The sequence below is a fragment of the Cydia pomonella genome, chromosome 26, assembly GCF_033807575.1.
Source record: "Cydia pomonella isolate Wapato2018A chromosome 26, ilCydPomo1, whole genome shotgun sequence".
Taxonomy (NCBI): Eukaryota; Metazoa; Arthropoda; class Insecta; order Lepidoptera; family Tortricidae; genus Cydia; species Cydia pomonella.
In genome coordinates, this window is record NC_084728.1 from 1223439 (window position 1) to 1243052 (window position 19614).

The window sequence follows — 19614 nt, forward strand, 5'->3', positions numbered from 1 at the left end:
AGGTTGAGCCAATCAATTTTGGTCAATTTTTTTTTGTGATTATAGCGTCAACCATAGTACTGTGACATAGTACCATAGTCACTGTGAGGTCAAAGAATTTTGACCTCACAGTGACCAAAGATAATTTGGGATAGATGTGGATTGTCAAAGAAAATTTTATAGCCACAGTAAATTTACTGCCATCTTTCGACACACGATTAAAACTTTTAGAACGCTATTTAACTTTGATCCTTATTCTTTCACTGATATGTGATAAATTTGTTAAATATCAAAAAGTGACGCTATCTTACCGGGCATAGGCTAAAGGTTGTGGCGCCATCGCTCGAAACGATGCTGACATACCTTTGGCCATTATCTATTAGATGGCGCCACTTGAAAGAATACGGATCAAATTCAAATGGCGTTCTAAAAGTTTTAAACATGTGTCGAAAGATGGCAGTAAATTTACTGTGGCTATAAAATTTTCTTTGACAATCCACATCTATCCCAAATTATCTTTGGACATCTTTCGACACATGTTTAAAACTTTTAGAACGCCATTTGAATTTGATCCTTATTCTTTCAAGTGGCGCCATCTAATAGATCAATGGCCAAAGGTATGTCAGCATCGTTTCGAGCGATGGCGCCACAACCTTTAGCCTATGCCCGGTAAGATAGCGCCACTTTTTGATATTTAACACATATCAGTGAAAGAATAAGGCTCAAAGTTAAATAGCGTTCTAAAAGTTTTAATCGTGTGTCGAAAGATGGCAGTAAATTTACTGTGGCTACAAAATTATCTTTGACAATCCACCTCTATTTCAAATACTCTTTGCAGTGACTGGTGGCAGTTCTTTTTTGTCGTGGCCTTCGAATAAAAAGGTTGAGAACTGGTCTAGAGCAAGACAATTTCTTATAATCTCTATTAGCTAATCTTTATGTAAGACATATAACTTCTTCTTTCTTTCTTCTTCACTCTTTCTAAGTTGCAGTCTGCCTGTAATACATACATCCCGTTTTCTCATTTGTAAAATGTCTCTTTATTTATCTAAAAACAAAACAAATGACATAATAAGTCTGGCGCGATGTACATGCGTCGGTCCTTTACTGTACATTGGACTACGCCTCGGTACGCCGTCCGGGGTTTTCCGCTCTGAAAGGGAAAGCATAGTTGATTATGACAGAGTGGACATGCATCAAAACCAATCTGGAGGCCAAGACCCTCTTTGGATCACTGCGCCACAATAGTAGTAGTAGTAGTGGACATGCATCAAAACAATAATGTCAATATTGTAGCAGTTTTGTAAACAGTGTAAACACACATTTTTAGGGTTCCGTACCTAAAAAAAAAGGGAAACCTTATATTATAGGATCCTTTCTTGTCCGTCCGTCTGTCTGTGTCTGTCTGTCAGCGCCCTTTATATTGGGAACGCGTGGAGGTATCGAACTGAAATTAAGAGGCTGTCAACACCCAATGTCCTTGAAATTGATGTTACTTAAACAGTTTTTTAAGAAAGACTTTGTTTTAGTCAAGTAAGAAAAATATATGTTCATATTAATTATATTTCCAAGACCGTGATTGTACTCGATACATGATTGAACGAAATCGGCTCGATAGAAAATAATTGCAAAGATTGGTCTTAAAATTACAATTAAACGGTTTTATGTCTTTATTGTTTTGACTTATGGGTCTGCAATTAAAATCACAATTTCAAAACATTTATATCTAAACCGCTATTGAGTAAAATATTACACTAATAATCCACTTTTTTTTTATTTAAATATTTTTCTTATTATTCCCTTGCCCAGGCCCAGTAACATGCGACAGTGCTATCTCATTTACTCCGATACAAATAGACAGTGTGCGCGCTTTAGGTATTGACAGCCTCTTAAAACCATACCTCTCAGGTCGACAGTCCCTTGAAACCAAGGCTCGGAAACCGGTTATATTTCCAAACCGTTATCACGTATTTGGCGCCAAACCTTTTAATTTCGGTTTCGCTCGGAAAACCGTTATTTTCAAACCGGTTTTTATGGGAACAGTTGTTGACAAAGTAACCGGTTCAGAGCCATAAAAACAGGTTTCTTCCTATTTTGGTGTCCATGTTTACGGGGCACATCCGGCCGGCCGGCCGTTTCGTCGCTCGTCGAATAAACCGTTTTTAGGTTTTTTTTTTAATTTTAATGTAAAATAAAGATGCTGCCGTTTATGCCGCAAAATACGTATACACTCGCGTGCAAAGAAACGGAATCCCTTCACATGTTTGGCTTCTTAGTCTATTGGCTACTTTTCCAATTTTCATGAAATGGTATGAAATGAATTGAAAAATACCATATTTTTGTTTGCTTCAGGTTTGACGACTGAAAAAGACCTATTATCTAAGAATATACAAAAAACGCTTGGAAAAATTGTAGTGATTTTTATTTTTAAAATGCGCACGCGAGTTTATTTCGACACACTCAAGGGAATAAAAATTTAAAGGGCACTTCCCGTTGACCTCAAACTGTGAAACTTTGCAAGTAAGGAGTGGTTCAGTAAAAAAGTGGCAGTAAATTATCTAGTATATTTTTTAATTTTTTACTAATTATGAAGTACTTAGTTTATTTTTTTCAGTAATCTGAAGATTAAATACTATATTATAACAATAAAATCATATTGAGAAATATCAAATTGTTTGAGTTTTCTCATTTTTATTTGTCAATCTTTACCTGTCCTTTTCCACAATGCCACACTTGAATTTAAATTTTCACAACTAGTTGTATGCTTTTAGGAATATCATCTTACGAGTAAATTATACCAATAAACTGGAGTTCATCTTCGGTAGTCAGGAAGTCTCTCCAATCCCCCTGACAGAGGCTTTTCTATGGGAGTCAAATTTCTGTAAAAATCGCAATTACATAAAAATGGAAACTCCATGTAACTACCTCAAAGTGACCTCTACTCAAAAAAGTGCAATATCGAACGTAAGACAATTTAATAATGTATTAAGTAGCTTCTTAAAGATAAAATTATGTTTATGAGAAACACCTCATAAATTTTCTCAGAAGACGCTGTTCTAAAAGTCTTAGGAGACATGTAATATAAAAGGTTAACACTTAAATTTTCCCTTTTATTTTAAATACGATTGTATTTAATTGTATAGAATAGTATGTACGGATTACTACAATAATGCGCTATTTAACAATGATCACTAAATAAAATGAAAAATCCACATAATGTGCTGCTACTTTTTTTCTGAACCACTCCTTAATATCTTACAAAAATTTGTAATAAAAATATGTTAAATTTATAAGGAACCCTCGGCGGACGAGTCCGGCTCGCACTTGTCCGGTTTTTTTGTTAGTTTAAGTTTGCCTTATTTCAAGAAAATCTATACCATATTTATTGTTCCTGATCTGTTTTTTCATCGAGAAGTATTTTTTTTAATAGATTCTTTATTTTGGACGTTTCAACCCAGTGTTCTGTCGCCAAAGCCCTTTCGCTCATGAGACCGAGCCACTTGGCCACCTTGTGGAACGTCTTGGGATTAGAGTAGGACACTCTCACGGAAGGATCAGGCGCCGCGCCCGCCATTACTTCCTCCGCCGCGGTTCCAGTAGAGTAATGTCTCTCTATATACTCTGCCTATCTGTACAACTCACCCAGAAGTCGTCCATGAGGCCGAGCAGCTGCGCCGCCTTGCGAAACTTATCAAAGTTGGAGTAGGTTACGCGGACGGATAGATTACGCCGCGCCCGCATCACTTCCTCCGCCGTGAATCCAGTAGACTAATGTCAGTCTCACACACTCTGTCTCACTCTGTCTCTCAGCACAACTCACCCAGAAGTCGTCCATGAGGCCGAGCAGCTGCGCCGCCTTGCGAAACTTATCAAGGTTAGAGTAGGTGACGCGGACGGAGGGGGCAGGCGTCGCGCCCGCCATCACTTCCTCCGCCGTGGTTCCAGTAGAGTAATGTCAGTCTCACACACTCTGCCTCTCTCTGTCTCTCAGTACAACTCACCCAGAAGTCGTCCATGAGGCCGAGCAGCTGCGCCGCCTTGCGAAACTTATCAAGGTTGGAGTAGGTGACGCGGACGGAGGGGGCAGGCGTCGCGCCCGCCATCACTTCCTCCGCCGTGGTTCCAGTAGAATAATGCCAGTCTCACACACTCTGCCTCTCTCTGTCTCTCAGTACAACTCACCCAGAAGTCGTCCATGAGGCCGAGCAGCTGCGCCGCCTTGCGAAACTTATCAAGGTTAGAGTAGGTGACGCGGACGGAGGGGGCAGGCGTCGCGCCCGCCATCACTTCCTCCGCCGTGGTTCCAGTAGAGTAATGTCAGTCTCACACACTCTGCCTCTCTCTGTCTCTCAGTACAACTCACCCAGAAGTCGTCCATGAGGCCGAGCAGCTGCGCCGCCTTGCGAAACTTATCAAGGTTGGAGTAGGTGACGCGGACGGAGGGGGCAGGCGCTTCGCCCGCCATCACCTCCTCCGCCGTGCTCTCAGGGAGGGAGTACACGTATTTTGTAAAGTTGTGGTCGTAATCTGGCTGTTACAAATAAAAGTTTTGCTTATGAATGGGATTTTGAGTACAAATGATTTGTCTACTTAGAACGGGCTTACTAATGAAAGAACTAAATTCGCTAGTCCATAGTTGATTGTAAAACAAGAAATCATAAAAAAGTATTGATTTTTCATAAGTTATTAATAACGAAAAAAGGATTTTTTTTCTTTGGAGGTAACTGTTCGTTTCACAATAAATTTTACTACGAATAAGAGCGTTTCACACTGCCCGATCCGACATCGGATGTCTGATACAACCATAAAGAGGCAATATTTAAAATGTGTTGTTGTTGGTCTTAAGGCAACCCGGAGGTGCATAGGGCCTCCACAAGATCTTATCACTCCTTTCTATCTTGAACAACCGTCTTGGCCTCGTCCCAGCTCAGTCTTTCTGCTCGCAGCTCGTTCTCTGCACTCCGCCTCAGAATGTGTATTATTTATAGCGATATTGGCGCTGTTCGCAGCTCCTCTTCGAAGGGCGGGGGTGATTTAAAATTTGCCTTTTTAGATTTATTTATCCATTTCATTGATAAAGCAGCAATACTTTAAAATAAAATTACTTTAAGCACTCTCTAGCGGCTATTTTTTTTCACGGGTCATCCGACATCCGATATCGGATCGAAAAATATGAAATTACATTTAATAAATAACTGAGATCCCTTTTGGTGAATTCAACAAATTCCGAGTTGAGGACGATGTGGCGCAGATGCTTGTCGAAAAACAGGCCTCCACTGACGCCCGCCTGGAAACATTGTTATTATAGGCATTTATTCCTTAATAAAGACATAAATAAATTTTATTTCATTCATATATTTAATTTTAAGTTACTATAATAATTACATTTCATTAAATAAGGTTAATTATTATAACATTATTTATTTATTTATTTAAACTTTAATAATTTGCCAAAAGGCATTAAATTTGATTATTGATACATATATTGTACATACATTAGAGTTTAAATATTATTTATTTATTAAGAACCTGTTTTCGAACCCAAGTTGAATGAAACATATCGCTGTTATTGTCTGGCAAGAGCCACTTGTCACTGCAGGATAGGAAGAGAGCGCCATACATCATATAGACAGAAGCATTTATTTTTCAATATGGATGTCGATTTGAATATGTCCCTTTAAAAGGGCTTCGGGAACTACACTAACGCCCGCCTAGAAACATATCACGTCACTTGTCACCGGAGCAATGGCAGAGGGCATCAAGGCTAGGAAACCGGTTAAATTTCCAAACCGTTATCATATACTTGGTACAAAACCTTTTAATTTCGGTTTTTTCGATGTCTATGTCTAAACCGTTCTTTTTAAAAGGTTTTAAGGAGAACAGTTCCATAAAGTACTTGTCAGATTAACCGGTTTAGAACGATAAAAACCGGTTTCTTCCTAAAGCGGTGTCTTTGTTTAAGTGGCACCGTGGCTTGTCGAATAAACCGATTTATTTAGGTTACAATAAAGTTTTTAAAACGTTCGCGTTCTTATGAAAGTTCGGAGTAAAACCAAAATAAACCGTTATTTACCGCTATTTTGTGACTTTAGTCCCGTTTGAATTTTTCACGCGATATTATTAAGTTACGTTAACTCCTAAGATATTTACTTAAATTTGATGGCGTAAAGACCAGTAATAATCTGTATAAAATGCTCTCTGTAACCGTATAAGCTTTGCAGATATCACATTATATGTCATATTTTTTTGAAGTTACACGAAACCTTAACAGAGTGGTGTTTGGGCTGCTGCGGCACTGTAGCGCCTCGGGTATTTTCGCGAACGGACGAATCGCCGATTTCTACGCGATCATCGGGAGCAGTGTAGCTCGCTGTTTGACGGTGGCGCGCCCGCTCGATCCTGTGCCCGCTGACCGACCGGTGGGACTTACCATGGCTGGAGCACTGGGTGCAGCTACATGCCCCATTTTGTAAGAATTGTTATTAATGTTACGTTATACTAACCCTAGATTTAACTATTAGTATGTTATTTACTAAGACGTTATGGACTTTGTTTGAAATAAATGATTTGATTAAGAATCACTTTATTCATAGGCGAAATCCGCATGAAAATACGTTTAATAGTTTTTAAGTTTATCGCCAACATACAGGCAGACGCGGCGGGAGATTTTGTTTTATAAGGTGTAGTATAGGGATGTAGAAAATAGTTAAATGAAGGTTGGTAAGGTTTGAGAAGGTACCTTGCCAAATGTATAAGTCCTGGATATTTCCGGCCGGATGCAGGCGCGGCCCCCCGTGTTCTCAGGGTCTCGGAGCCAAGCGTCGAAGAACCTGGATAACACATCATCGTCAAAGGGACATATTCAAGTCTGTAGTGGCCCTGCCTGCGAAGCAGGAGGTCCTGAGTTGGAATCCTGGTAAGGGCATTTATATGTGTTTATCACAGAGTTCCAGAGGTATAAAAATAAATATTAATAAATATTATAGGACATTATTACACAAACTGATTAATTCCCACAGTAAGCTGAATAAAGCTTGTGTTGTGGTACTTAGACAACGATATATATAATATTTAAATATTTATAAATACTTAAATACATAGAAATCTAGATCACGCGGCCGCGGCAGGCCTTAGAAGCGCTGGTTGGACGTCGTGACAGCGGACATGGTAGAGAACAATCTCACACCTGAGGATGCCGAAGACAGGGCAAAGTGGAGAAGACTAAATAGGAAAGCGGACCCTAACGCTAGGCGGGGAAAACGCTAGGTTAAAGAAGAAGACTTAAATACATAGAAAACACCGATGACTATAAAACAAATATCCGTGTTCATCACACGAATAAATGCCGTTACGAGGATTTGAACTCGCGACCATCGGCCTCATATAACTTCATATGCAGGGTCACTATCTTCTTCTAGGCCAGGTCGGCCGTCGGTATGAATGTTTAGTAACCACGACACAACACAGGCCTTTTTCCCCTAAAATCTGTCAGCTCACTCTTGGAAATAAAATATTACGTACAATGTATACATATAATAATAATGTATGTATATGCATCTAAATTTTATATACTTAGACCAACCTTTTATTATATAACGTTTCCTTTAAGTTACAACAAGTGGAAGAGCGGTGTTCTCTTAACACAAGTATTTATAATACTTAAATAGAGGCACCAGTTCAGACTATGTAATTAATTAAGATACTGAATAAATCATTTTTTTTTTTTTATTTAACGCCACATATATGCTCTTGTGGCACGGACGTGGACCGACTGGGATACCATGGATTAAATTATCTTGTCAAAAAAGTGCAGGTCGTTTTTCAAGACATGCGTCGCTTAATATAATCCGTCGATCTCGACGAATCTGCGATCTGCGATCGAAAGCGGGCGCAGCGGCGGAAATCGCCGAAATTTTGAAACGTAACAAATATAAGAGCCTCGGTAGAGAGACTAGAGAGTACCATTTTGTACCATTTGGCGTTGAAACTCTAGGTCCATGGGGTCCCAGCGCGCACAAGTTTTTTGGAGAAATCGCGAAGCGTCTGGTTGACGTAACTGGTGACCGAAGAGCTGGCGGCTTCCTCGCACAACGTATCAGTATTGCGATACAACGAGGAAATGCCGCCAGCATCCTTGGTACAATGCCTCGAGGGCCTATTTTAGATATAAGCTAGTTATAGTAATCATCTGTATATATCCATTATGTATATTGTTATTGTAAATAAATATTAATAAAAAAAATTGTCAATAATACTGTCCTTTATTTCCTTTGCTATATTTCGATTTTTAGGGCTCTAAGAGCATTACGGCCCAAAGAATCTGGAATTTACTGGATTCAACGGGCATTAGCAATAAACGTTAAAGCGCCGTCACAATAAATCACTGCTTGGTCGGCGTGGCACTCAAAAGACCCACATCACCAGAATAATAATAATAAGCCATTTAGGTTAGAGCTCGACCCAGGAGTCCGCCCGCAGCATCCACTCGAGGCCGGGGAAGAAGTCGGTCCGGTACGATGAAGGATCTCGGGCCGCGATAGGTCCACCAGCTGCTTACCGTTGTTCCATGTTGGACCGGGAGTATATTATCTTGATAATCATGATAATCTGGGTAGGCTACGCTGATTATGAATATTATTAGTCTATGCTATGTAATGGCCGTTTAGATATCTCCTGACGCGGCGCAGTCGGTAGGATACCAACCTACTCTCTCAAAGGGAATCTGATTTCCAATCAATCTTGAAGTATGTAACTCACCCTTTAGGCCATTTAGGTTCGAACTCGGCCCAGGAGTCCGCTCGCAGCATCCAGCCGAGTCCAGGGAAGACGTCTGTGCGGTGGAGGAGCTCGGGCCGCGTTAGGTCCACTAGCTGCTTCTTGCCGTTGTCGTTCCACGCTGATACGCACCTGAGACCAATGATATTAAACATAAGCAGACTTCGGTAGAGAATTCGGGAGTAAAATTTAATGACAGGTAGAGTTCATATACCTATTGATAAATTGAATTATCGATACTTTTCCTTAATACTAGTGATCGCCCTCAATTTCGTTTGTAACTATATCTTATTTGAAGTATTATTTTGGGGTCTATGTAAAGGAATTTCATACAACCTTACACACCTAGGCCTGTAAAGAAACCTTCTTTTGTCCTAAGGCGCCAATTTTAACACAATAACTTGGCATTCAACCATCAAATTCGTAATATGATGTGTAAACCTACGAGTTTAACAAATTAATTGCATTTTCTTTATTGCAAGTTTGAGAAAAGCACTATAAAAATCTCGGCGAGAAACGCGGTTGCCGGCGCATCCCTATCAGGGATGGCTATTAAAAAATTAAGAATAGCCTATTACATTTTTACGAACAAAACTTGGAGCGATCACTAGTACATGGGAAAAGTATAGATTCCGATATTCTGCTCATAACCACTGAGATAGTGAGGTAATTTTTATATGGTTGTGTCAGCGTAAAGTTTACAAAATCGACAAATTAGCCGCGTGGAAATTTTTCGGAAAAATCTCACATTTTGTAAGGAGAGACTGTTTAACATTTCAAAATTAATATTTCCTTTATTCTTTGTCTATTTTCCAATAAATTCTGAGGCCTTTATAGAAGTATCATAGAATCTCCGCAACTAACACATTTTTGTATGTCCATAAATTTCTAAAACCACTGAAACGTCCGACGGTTTTCTAGCATTTAATAACTGCTGTTAGACTTGTACCATATACTAGAATCCTTGAGTAAGAGAGGATATGTGCCTTGGAAGTACTCGTAGAAATCTAGCGAAATATCCAGATCATCTGCAAAGAAAGATTTTCTGTCATTGCTTTGCCAATCGAACTGTGATTCAGTTAGTTTTCAGCAAGGCTCGGAAACCGGTTAAATTTCCAAACCGTTATCATGTACTTGGCGCAAAGCTTTTAATTTCGGTTTCGCTTGAAAAACCGTTATTTTTAAACCGGTTTTTATGAGAACATTCTTGTCAAATTAACCAGTTTAGAACAATAAAAACCGGTTTTTTCTATGTTTGTGTCTATCTTTACGTGGCACACCACCAGGCCGACCGGCCGTTGCGTCGCTCGTCGAATAAACCGGTTTTTTTAGGTTACAATAAACGTTCACGTTCTTATAAAAGTTCGGAGGAAAATTGAAATAAACCGGTATTTTAAAAACCGGTTCCAAGCCTTGGTTTTCAGAGACACTACTGCCGCGGAGTGAGGTTATTCGATTCGGGGCGGAGTGGAGCGTCCCTATTCTGTATGAAATGCTATTACTTACTTATTCTGTGACAGTGGTGTGCGTCTATGCCTTCGATTCGATCTGTAGAAAATTCACGTTTGTACGGAAAACACGGTAGACCGTTTCGTAGGTAATCCTGTGACAGGGCGAACCTTTATTCGTTGATCCAATTTACATGAAATTTGACAATACGTGTCTTGCTAGCTTATCTTAGGCCTTAAAACTGCTGTGTGACCTCCAACTTTGATCGTACTGACCTTATGCCCTCATGGATCTGAACACTTGTTTTGTTTGAATTTGAAAATTAAAATAAAAATAAAAAATATTACTTCGCTAATCCACGAAAAAATAACGTGCTAGTCAATCAGTGCTGACCCGTTATACTTACTTGTATATTTTACATGTAATTAATTTGGAACCCTTTTTGATGAATAAAAGTTAAACATAAGGTCCTTGATTATAGTGACAGCTGTGACGTTTATGACCTTTACTGACCTTCACAGTCCTAAAGTCTTGAACCATGGTTATTAACCGCGAACTTGGAGTGCCGTGCTATCTTATAATAGCTCTTGTAAGGTAACTAGATTCTAGAACCTAGAACATACTAAAAGTAGGTACTCATATTATGTAATGTAAGCATAAGCACGAAGAATTTCCCATTTCCATCTCTATCGCACGCGCATAATTATATTGCTGTCCCGTTCGCACAGTGGCATTGACTGCTGGCATCACGGGCGCGATAGCAATATAATTAGATACACGCGCCACAGAGATACGAAATGGCGATTCAATGTAAGAAATTCTTCGTGTTTAACGTACTTACATTACCTACTATTAGTATTTTTAGTACTTACGTTTTAGGGGTATCTCCGAAAGGTCGGATTAGACTACCGTGATGGAAGGGTGGAATTTATATAAAGTACTATAGAAACCTTGATTTTACTGACCTTTGCCGATAATAACTTCATGAAATTTTATAATATTAAAGTAAAGATATTGCTATATGACCTTGACCTCTAGCTATTTTGACCTTACTGACCTTCAACGATAATAACATCGGGTTTTTATAATATTAAAGTAAAGATATTGCTATATGACCTTGACTTCTAGCGACCTTGACCTTACTGACCTTCAACTATAATGACAGCCTCATGTCCCAAAGTTTTGAACACATGGTTCAGCGCGAACTTGAAATGCCGCGCTATCCTATAGTAGCCGTTATACTGGATGTAGGTACGCTCGAGGGGTATCTCCGACAGGTCGGGCTGGCGTACCACGGTGATAGAAGGGTCGGCGTCGGCGAACGATTTGATGACCTGGTATGTGGCGTTGTGGCCGCAGTCCTGGAGTTACATGAAATATTACAGATAAGATACGTTTTGCAAGAAGGTTTAATATAAGAAAGAATTGACAGTTAACGATGTGGTCAGAGGATATGGTAGCAGATCCCGTGCTGCAACGGCAAAATGGTGATAGGAGACCTAGCCTACCTAAGCGGAATAGGACTGATTGGCATTAAAAAAGAACGAGCAAACATTTTTTTTTCATACAAATTGTATGAAAAACTCTATTTCTAGTGCCCTGATCTCGAAGAAACTTTTGATTCTGGATAAGAACGGATAAACGGGCTCACACGAGAGGACGCCCAGGATTGCGCAAAGTGGAGGAAAGCAAGCAGAAAAACGGACCCTGGCAAAGGCCAGGATAACACTAGGTAGAAGATAATCTACGCAAGTATTTTTACAAGAGTGATATACCTGACTGACTATTATCGGGAACTTCTCTTTACTCGGTCTGAACTTGATAAGGTTGTCCAGGCACCTCTTCACGGTGACGCGGTCACACGCTATCACGAGTACCGGTAGTATTGTATCTGGAATCACAATTTATTTAATAAAGCTTAAGTATGTATAAGATTTTTTTTTTAGACAATTTGTCTGTTTTATAAATTGTATAGACACATAAGAGTAGGATTTAATCATAGCCATTCAAGAAAAGGTTTAGAAAGTGTGTGTGTGTGTGACGCCACCTTCCGCCCCCCCTGTAACTTCTAAAATAAGAGAATGATAAAACTAAAAAAAATATATGATGTACATTACCATACAAACATCCACCGAAAATTGGTTTGAATGAGCTCTAGTAAGTAGTTTTTTTTCAATACGTCATAAATGGTGAACCCTTCATGGGCGAGTCCGACTCGCCCATGAAGGGTTCCGTACTAATCGCACTTGGCCGCTTTTTTTAAAAATTAATATTTCCTTTTTTTACTTTTACTTTTATAATAATACCTATTACAAAATGAAAACTATTAAAATTTAGCCTAGAAAAAAAAAACTAGAAAAATATTCTTACGTACAAAAAAAAAAGAATTATAAAGAGAATACCCCTACTAACAAATCGGCCTGTGGTTGGTCCATACCCCATGACCCGGTGTTACCTCTCTAAGATAAGATTAATTTGATGTGAGAGATGTATGTATGAGATTAATTTGATGTGACCTTTACATATTTTTCTAAATATATAGAGAAAGGTATGTTGAGATGGTTTGGACATGTGGAAAGAATGAGTGAAAGAAGGTTAACAAAGAGAGTGTATAAAGGGAGAAGTAGAAGAGGGAGCAGGAAGGGGCAGACTTCGGCGGACTTTCTCTGATCAAATCGGGGAAATCCTGAAGAAAAGGCCAGGCCAAGAGCACCCTGAACCGACAAGGGTGTATGAGGAATGTCATGAAAGTGAAGGAAGCGAAAAAGGTATGTCAGGATCGTAGCAAGTGGAAATCCGTGGTCTCTGCCTACCCCTCCGGGAAATAGGCGTGATTATATGTATGTATGTATGTATATGAGATAATAAAGATGTTTATAATTTTGTAATATAAATGTGAAATTACTTTTAGACTCAGCTTTCCCAACGTCAGGAGCCTGCGTATAATTCACTTCAACCACCACCTTGGGTACCTCTTTTTTCTCCCTAATCTGCTCCACGACCATTTGCAACAATTTACCACTCTCGGTCAGTTGATTGTCCATCATTTCCTCCAATTTGTTGATCCTAGTTTCTATGTCCTCTACTTTGACACTTTCTTTCACTGTAGGTCGCTCGTTCCCATTGTAAAACAACATAACTGATACAATAAATAAGAAAACTAAACCTACTACAAGGAATTTATTTGAATAAAAATTCATTTTGTAGAAAATTACTTAAAATACCAATCGTCTTCACATGTATTTAGACGGCGATAGCAATAATCATAGTTTTTACCGGGATTTCATTTAATTAAAAAAATTACGCCGGGTCCAAGGAAAAACATTAACACAATAATACACTGTTTACACACATTTCTGTGGAAATTTCACAGAAGTTATGTATGTATTGCATTTTGGTCAACACGAGTTGCGTGACAGGAACAACTGAGTAAATATAATATAGAATAAATGTTAAAAATTCAGATAAATATATCACAACAACAATGCCCGTAGGACATGTCAAAGAAACAATTGTGTCGTACCAAAAGGTACCACATTGTCACTTGCCATAAGGACGCTCTGACAGGTTATTCGTATAAAGATACAAGCAAATTTCATTCATCATAATAACCGAAATCATGGTACTTTTCTTAAAACGTCACAATTCGAAGTGACAGTTCGATTGCGGTATTGCCAGTATAGTATAAATAAATCCCCTCTATTGGAGGAAAACGAACCGAGTCGAGTCATACTTATAGAATAGAATAGAATAGAATAGCATATTTTTTATTCGTAGACACACAAACAAGACACATTAAATTACATGATATAACAAAAACAAAGGAAGTATAAAGTGCCACGAAATGGCCTCATCTCAGCATGTAATAATGATTTAACTATTTTTGCGTTTGTTGATGAGTATGGCGCATATATATAAGATTTTTGAATTTCGCGCCTTCTGTCGTAGTCCTACTGACAAGTTGGGTTGGGTGTGTATAGGCTGTGTACAAGTATACGTTGTCTTGTGTTTCCTTGTGTTGGCGGCAAAACCGTGGAAAAGTAGTTAAAATGTAAGTACTGTGTTGGAAAGTGAAGATTAAATTTATCGCTAAACTTGCACCGTGCACCTTCAAAATTGGCCTAGTGGGTAGTGACCCTGCCTATGAAGCCGATGGTCCCGGGTTCAAATCCTGGTAAGGGCATTTATTCGTGTGATGAGCAATGGATATTTGTTCCTGAGTCATGGATGTTTTCTATGTATTTAAGTATTTATAAATATTTATATATTATATATATCGTTGTCTAAGTACCCTCAACACAAGCCTTATTGAGCTTACTGTGGGACTTAGTCAATTTGTGTAATAATGTCCTATAATATTTATTTATTAAAAAAAAAAAAAAAAAGGGTCTTATAACAATCGTTATTATTTTAAGTCGGTTATAAAGGTTAATATCTTAATGATGTCTTGTGAACAACTAATTCCATACCTACTAATATACGGACAAGTTATCGATACAGTCATATGAACATTTTGTCAAGCCCTAGCGTAAAGTAATAGTTTAGGTTTTTACACAAAATATTCTAAATTATTGACTAATATGATGAAATATTAACACACAATTGAAGAAAAACTTATAATGAACTGTATAATTTGGCGATTTACACTTTTTATGCCGTTAATTTTATAAAATATCGTTACGAAAATTTCGCTAGGAATATCATAATTACCTGTGAAATGAGTATTTTCCTGGGTTTTTGGGCAACGGCAATATGATCTTGGCCGACTCGGACGACTTCGAACTCAAAAATGGTTAGGTTTTCCCATATGTAGTCTGCCTCTTTCGCACTCATGGCACGTTCATATACGTGATGGCTTCCCTTTCGCACACTTCATATGTCTGTCAAGCGAAGCGTTTGACATGTCTCTGAGGGCGTACCGCGAACCAAAATTCCACTAATGGTATGCCACCTTTACCTTGTATTAACCGAAGCACCGAAGCAAAATTTTAATATACAATCATTTATTGAAAATTGAGATATTTTTTTAAACTCATACTTTATTAAGCATAAGGGTTTAAGGTATTTTTTAGTAGTGATTATGGTGATGGAAACATAAAATTACGCAAAAATAAAGAAAAGACATCGACAACCTAAAACTTGCGATCAATCGTTCATACAAATGACCATCTTTTTTATTGATCGCGTGATCAAATTTATTGCAAGGAAACGCGAACGATAATTTCACAAAGTAAAATAAATACGACACAGTGAGCAAGGCCATAATTAAGAATTAAAGTGCTCTTCCCGAAAATGTCGCGGGAAGCCAAAGCCGGAGAACACTGCTGATTTATTGCACCCGAATAATTATTCCAGAGAATTTGATTTGGTTCCGCCCAGCGTGAGAAACTTGCAAAGTATTCATAGTTTCAAGACAAAGCTAAAATAGTATTTGCTCTAACCTGCCGATTAGAAAAGAGTCACCTGACGAGTTCCGTGAAACGAAAAACGATCCTTGCAAGTGTCATCGGGCCTGACGTCGCTTCCCAATTTCCCATCCCATCGCAAGCCGTCCGGCGATACGATGGATGTAATAAGCCCTTAACAGTTGCGCCCTTCTGGTGGCTAATGCAGCACACTAATTATTTGATAGCTGATACATATCCAACAGTAAGAAATTTGGGCCCACGTGAATTTCTATTATCGCGCTGTTAGATAGCCAACTTATCAATAAAATTAAGAAAACCCTTTAATCTTCGGCATTTTCTTTACGTGGTATCACTAAAAATGACAATTCAGGCTCAGGGCTATAACAGCGAAAATCGAAGTTCGGCAATTGCGGGCATTTTTTTCTGTCACTCTAATTACGTATTAAGGGGTCATCCATTAATTACATCACACGTTTAGGGGGTGGGAGGGGGTCAAGAAAATGTGACATGTTGTGACAAGGGGGAGGGGAGAGGGGAGAGTCACAAACTTTGTGACGTCACTTTAACTTCACCAGTATTTATTTAAACAAAATTATTCGCTGTACAGTTAAATAAGGGGTTTTTAGAACGATAATCCTTTTATGGGATTAATTTTCATTCCTAGTCGGTTTTGTGTTATAATTACTAATAATTCTTTTGTCCAAAATATTTTGATAAAATATTAATATTAACAAATTCGATTCGCCGATTTTGTTGAAAAAAAAATGCGAAAAATGTGACGCCACACCAGAGAGGGAGGGGTTTACCAAATGTGACAAAGTGTGATAAGGAGCCCCCTCCCCTCCCCTCGGAGGAGTCAAACTTAGAAATTCATGTGATGTAATTAATGGATGACCCCTAATGGGAATAAAAGAGAAAGATCCCCACAATTTACGATTTTCGGTTTTATCTGGGAGCCTACCAGACATATATAAATCACATCAGTTTCTTTTTTAGAACTGTTAAAACTATTTGCTAATGAATTGGTTATATAAAATCTAATAATAGCCAGTCAAACAGCTTTGTCAATAGAAAAGGCGGGAAATTCACATTTTCTATGGGATGATAACCGTTCGCGCCTATATTTTTTAATTTTGCCGCTTTTCTAATGACGGAAATGGCTTGACAGACTACAGTGACTTAGTGATTCCGTATTACGATAGTCCTGTCAGTGATAATAGATCGATCCCAATAGAGCGTGGCACGACGGCACGACCATTTTCGAGAAATGGCGCAGGTGAGTACTTGTAGTAAGTACGTCGGCACTTCGCGGTCTACAAGGCTGTATAGAAGAGCAAGTTGCTGGTAAATAATCCTGGCTACGAGATAAACGAGATTATGTCTGTGCAAGTACTCGCCGTTATTAAATTATAATTATTTCGTGCATGGTGTGAAATCTCGTCCAAGTGTGAAATAATTTATTTTTAAGCCATTTTCGTAAGTAGAAAAAAGCGGCAAATTAAAAAAATATACGATTAAAAGGTTGTCGGCCCATACAACATTTGAATTTCCCGCCTTTTTCTACTGACAAAGTTGTTTGACAGACCGTATCGTATATCGTAGTCCAAAGAAATAGCTTTATCTCTGTTTACTATTAGGCATGTGTTATCTATACCGAAACGGTTTTAAAACAATTTAAACTAATACAAAACTCAAGCCTAATTAACCAATAAGGGTATGAAATCGACCCTCCCCATACGGTAATAGTTCCCAAAAACAAACATAACTTTGCCGTTTCTGTATTCCTAAAATATATGAAAAAATTGGAAATTAAAATTTTACCAAACGCATGTACAAAACACATGTACAAATTGAGTAGCAGTGGCGCTAGTAGTCACAGTAAAAGTGACAGTTTCTATGAAATTATGTTAGTTCCAAATTTCGCCGCCCGCATATTAAAGTTGGTGAAGCCATAAATTATAGAAGGTAGCGCCACGGCGCATACCGAAGCAATTTGGAAGCGCTAAAGTTGAAAGGTCGCATGCCACAGATTAAAATATGCGGAAATGCGCAACGGGAACTGTCAAATAGAGTTTGTTAGGGATCCGTGAGTTAGAAGACCGTTCGAATTAGAAAAAAAAAATTTTTTTTTGGTATTAGTTACCGTTATGAAGCAGGTGGTCCTTGGTTCGAATCCATTACGGATATGATTTATGTGTGTTTATCACGATTATTTGTTCCTGGGTTATGGATGCTAGCTATGTGTTTATGTATGCATTTATCTATATTAGTATGTGGGTATATGGACGCCTAGTACCCATAGTACAAGCTTTGCTTAGTTTGTCGCTAGGTCGATCTGGATCGAATGCTGGAACCATGGGATTCTCGATGTCAAAGCCTCTTGTTAGTTTGTAGAGTGAGAAGTAAACCCTCAGATCATAGAAGGTATACTTACTTCTTATATCTATGAGTAAACAGCAGCTAGTATGAGTAAGTAGTACACGTATCTAACCATTCCAGACATGCGTAGTACGGCAGTGTGTCCGGCCAAGTTCGAAGAAAAAGCCATCTAAGGTCAACTGGGATAAATGCGCCACATGAAGTAAATGTGTCTTTTAAAGATTTCTTCTAAACGAAACATTTTAGAACTATTGCAACCCTCTCTGTTCGAAGTGTGGTCACTGCACTTTTAATGTAGACGGCTATAATAGTTATAATATGCTGCGTTTCGAAGATATCTTCAATAGACGAATCTATCACAAGAGACGCATTCAGTGTTGCCAGGTGAGCGGAAGAGAATTATCGTATTTGAGTGTCATATCATAATTACCGATGAAAAAATATGGTACGCCTATCAAAAAGGCACTACTACCAAAATTTCTTGCAAAATAAGCTTACATGTCCAATGTATAATCAAACTAAAACGCAATTTTCGTCTAAATTGCGCAAAATTCTGTTTTAAATTTGTGTATTTTTGTGATAGATCCAAACGGTTTACAGAAAATTACGATATTTTTGACTTAAACCAAGGAACCAAACACCCAATAGGTACTAATCGTATTGTAGCCAATTTCTCAAGGAAATATGACACATATTTTGCTTCAAAGTCTAGATTTTTTTTGGTGGCATCGTCCAAAGTTGAAATGATCGTACTTTTGCGTACGATAATGCTCTTTGGAACGTACAACGTACCGGAGCTCAAATTATCGTACCTGTACGACAATTATCGTACGGCTGGCAACACTGGACGCTTTATCCCGATTGACCTTAGTCCTGAGGTACACTTGTAAGTTTTACTTACGTAAGTAGGGACACAGCTATACTATAGAGTGAGAGATGAATATCATTATCTCATTCTAACAAATAGCTTTGTCCTTACTTATGTAAGTAAAACTTACAAGTGTATCTCAAGCCTTACATAAAACATTATTTAGAGTCTTTTTCAGCCACCGTACCTTTCTACCATTTGTAAATTAGTGTAATAATTACACCCGCTGCTTAGCTTGTGCTCAGAATAGTCGTAGTGTATTCAAAATAAATTGTATGCACCTAGATCACAAGAAACATACCTATCTAAAATAAAGAACAAGACAATGTTCCCCCTTTTTAGGGTTCCGTAGCCAAATGGCAAAAAACGGAACCCTTATAGATTCGTCATGTCCGTCTGTCTGTCCGATTCTGTCACAGCCACTTTTTTCCGAAACTATAAAAGCTATACTGTTCAAACTTGGTAAGTAGATGTATTCTATGAACCGCATTATGATGTTCACACAAAAATAGAAAAAAAACAATAAATTTTGGGGGTTCCCCATACTTAGAACTGAAACTCAAAAAATCTTTTTTCATCAAACCCATACGTGTGGGGTATCTATGGATAGGTCTTCAAAAATGATATTTAGGTTTCTAATATCATTTTTTTCTAAACTGAATAGTTTGCGCGAGAGACACTTCCAAAGTGAAAAAATGTGTGTCCCCCCCCCCTGTAACTTCTAAAATAACAGAATGAAAAAATCTAAAAAAAATA

General features: G+C 38.3%; 1 protein-coding gene across 2 annotated transcripts; it reads right to left on the bottom strand.

The window, feature by feature from the left end:
* Positions 1–995: 995 nt before the first annotated feature.
* On the bottom strand, positions 996–15182 carry LOC133532192 (alpha-1,3-mannosyl-glycoprotein 2-beta-N-acetylglucosaminyltransferase-like). 2 transcript variants are annotated; one of them, XM_061870741.1, is made up of 9 exons: positions 13109–15182; positions 11979–12094; positions 11351–11564; positions 9704–9782; positions 8737–8886; positions 6719–6809; positions 5162–5266; positions 3981–4510; positions 996–1132 (listed from the first exon to the last, which is right to left on the bottom strand). In XM_061870741.1, exons 1-8 carry the CDS (start codon positions 13401–13403, stop codon positions 4217–4219), a joined length of 1344 nt encoding a protein of 447 aa, XP_061726725.1. In that variant the 5' UTR covers positions 13404–15182; the 3' UTR covers positions 996–1132; positions 3981–4216. The 2 variants fall into 2 exon arrangements, with proteins under 2 accessions (XP_061726725.1, XP_061726726.1); XM_061870742.1 differs by lacking the exon at positions 996–1132 and having other exon boundaries at positions 4312–4506; positions 13109–15178.
* Between the last annotated feature and the right edge of the window lie 4432 nt (positions 15183–19614).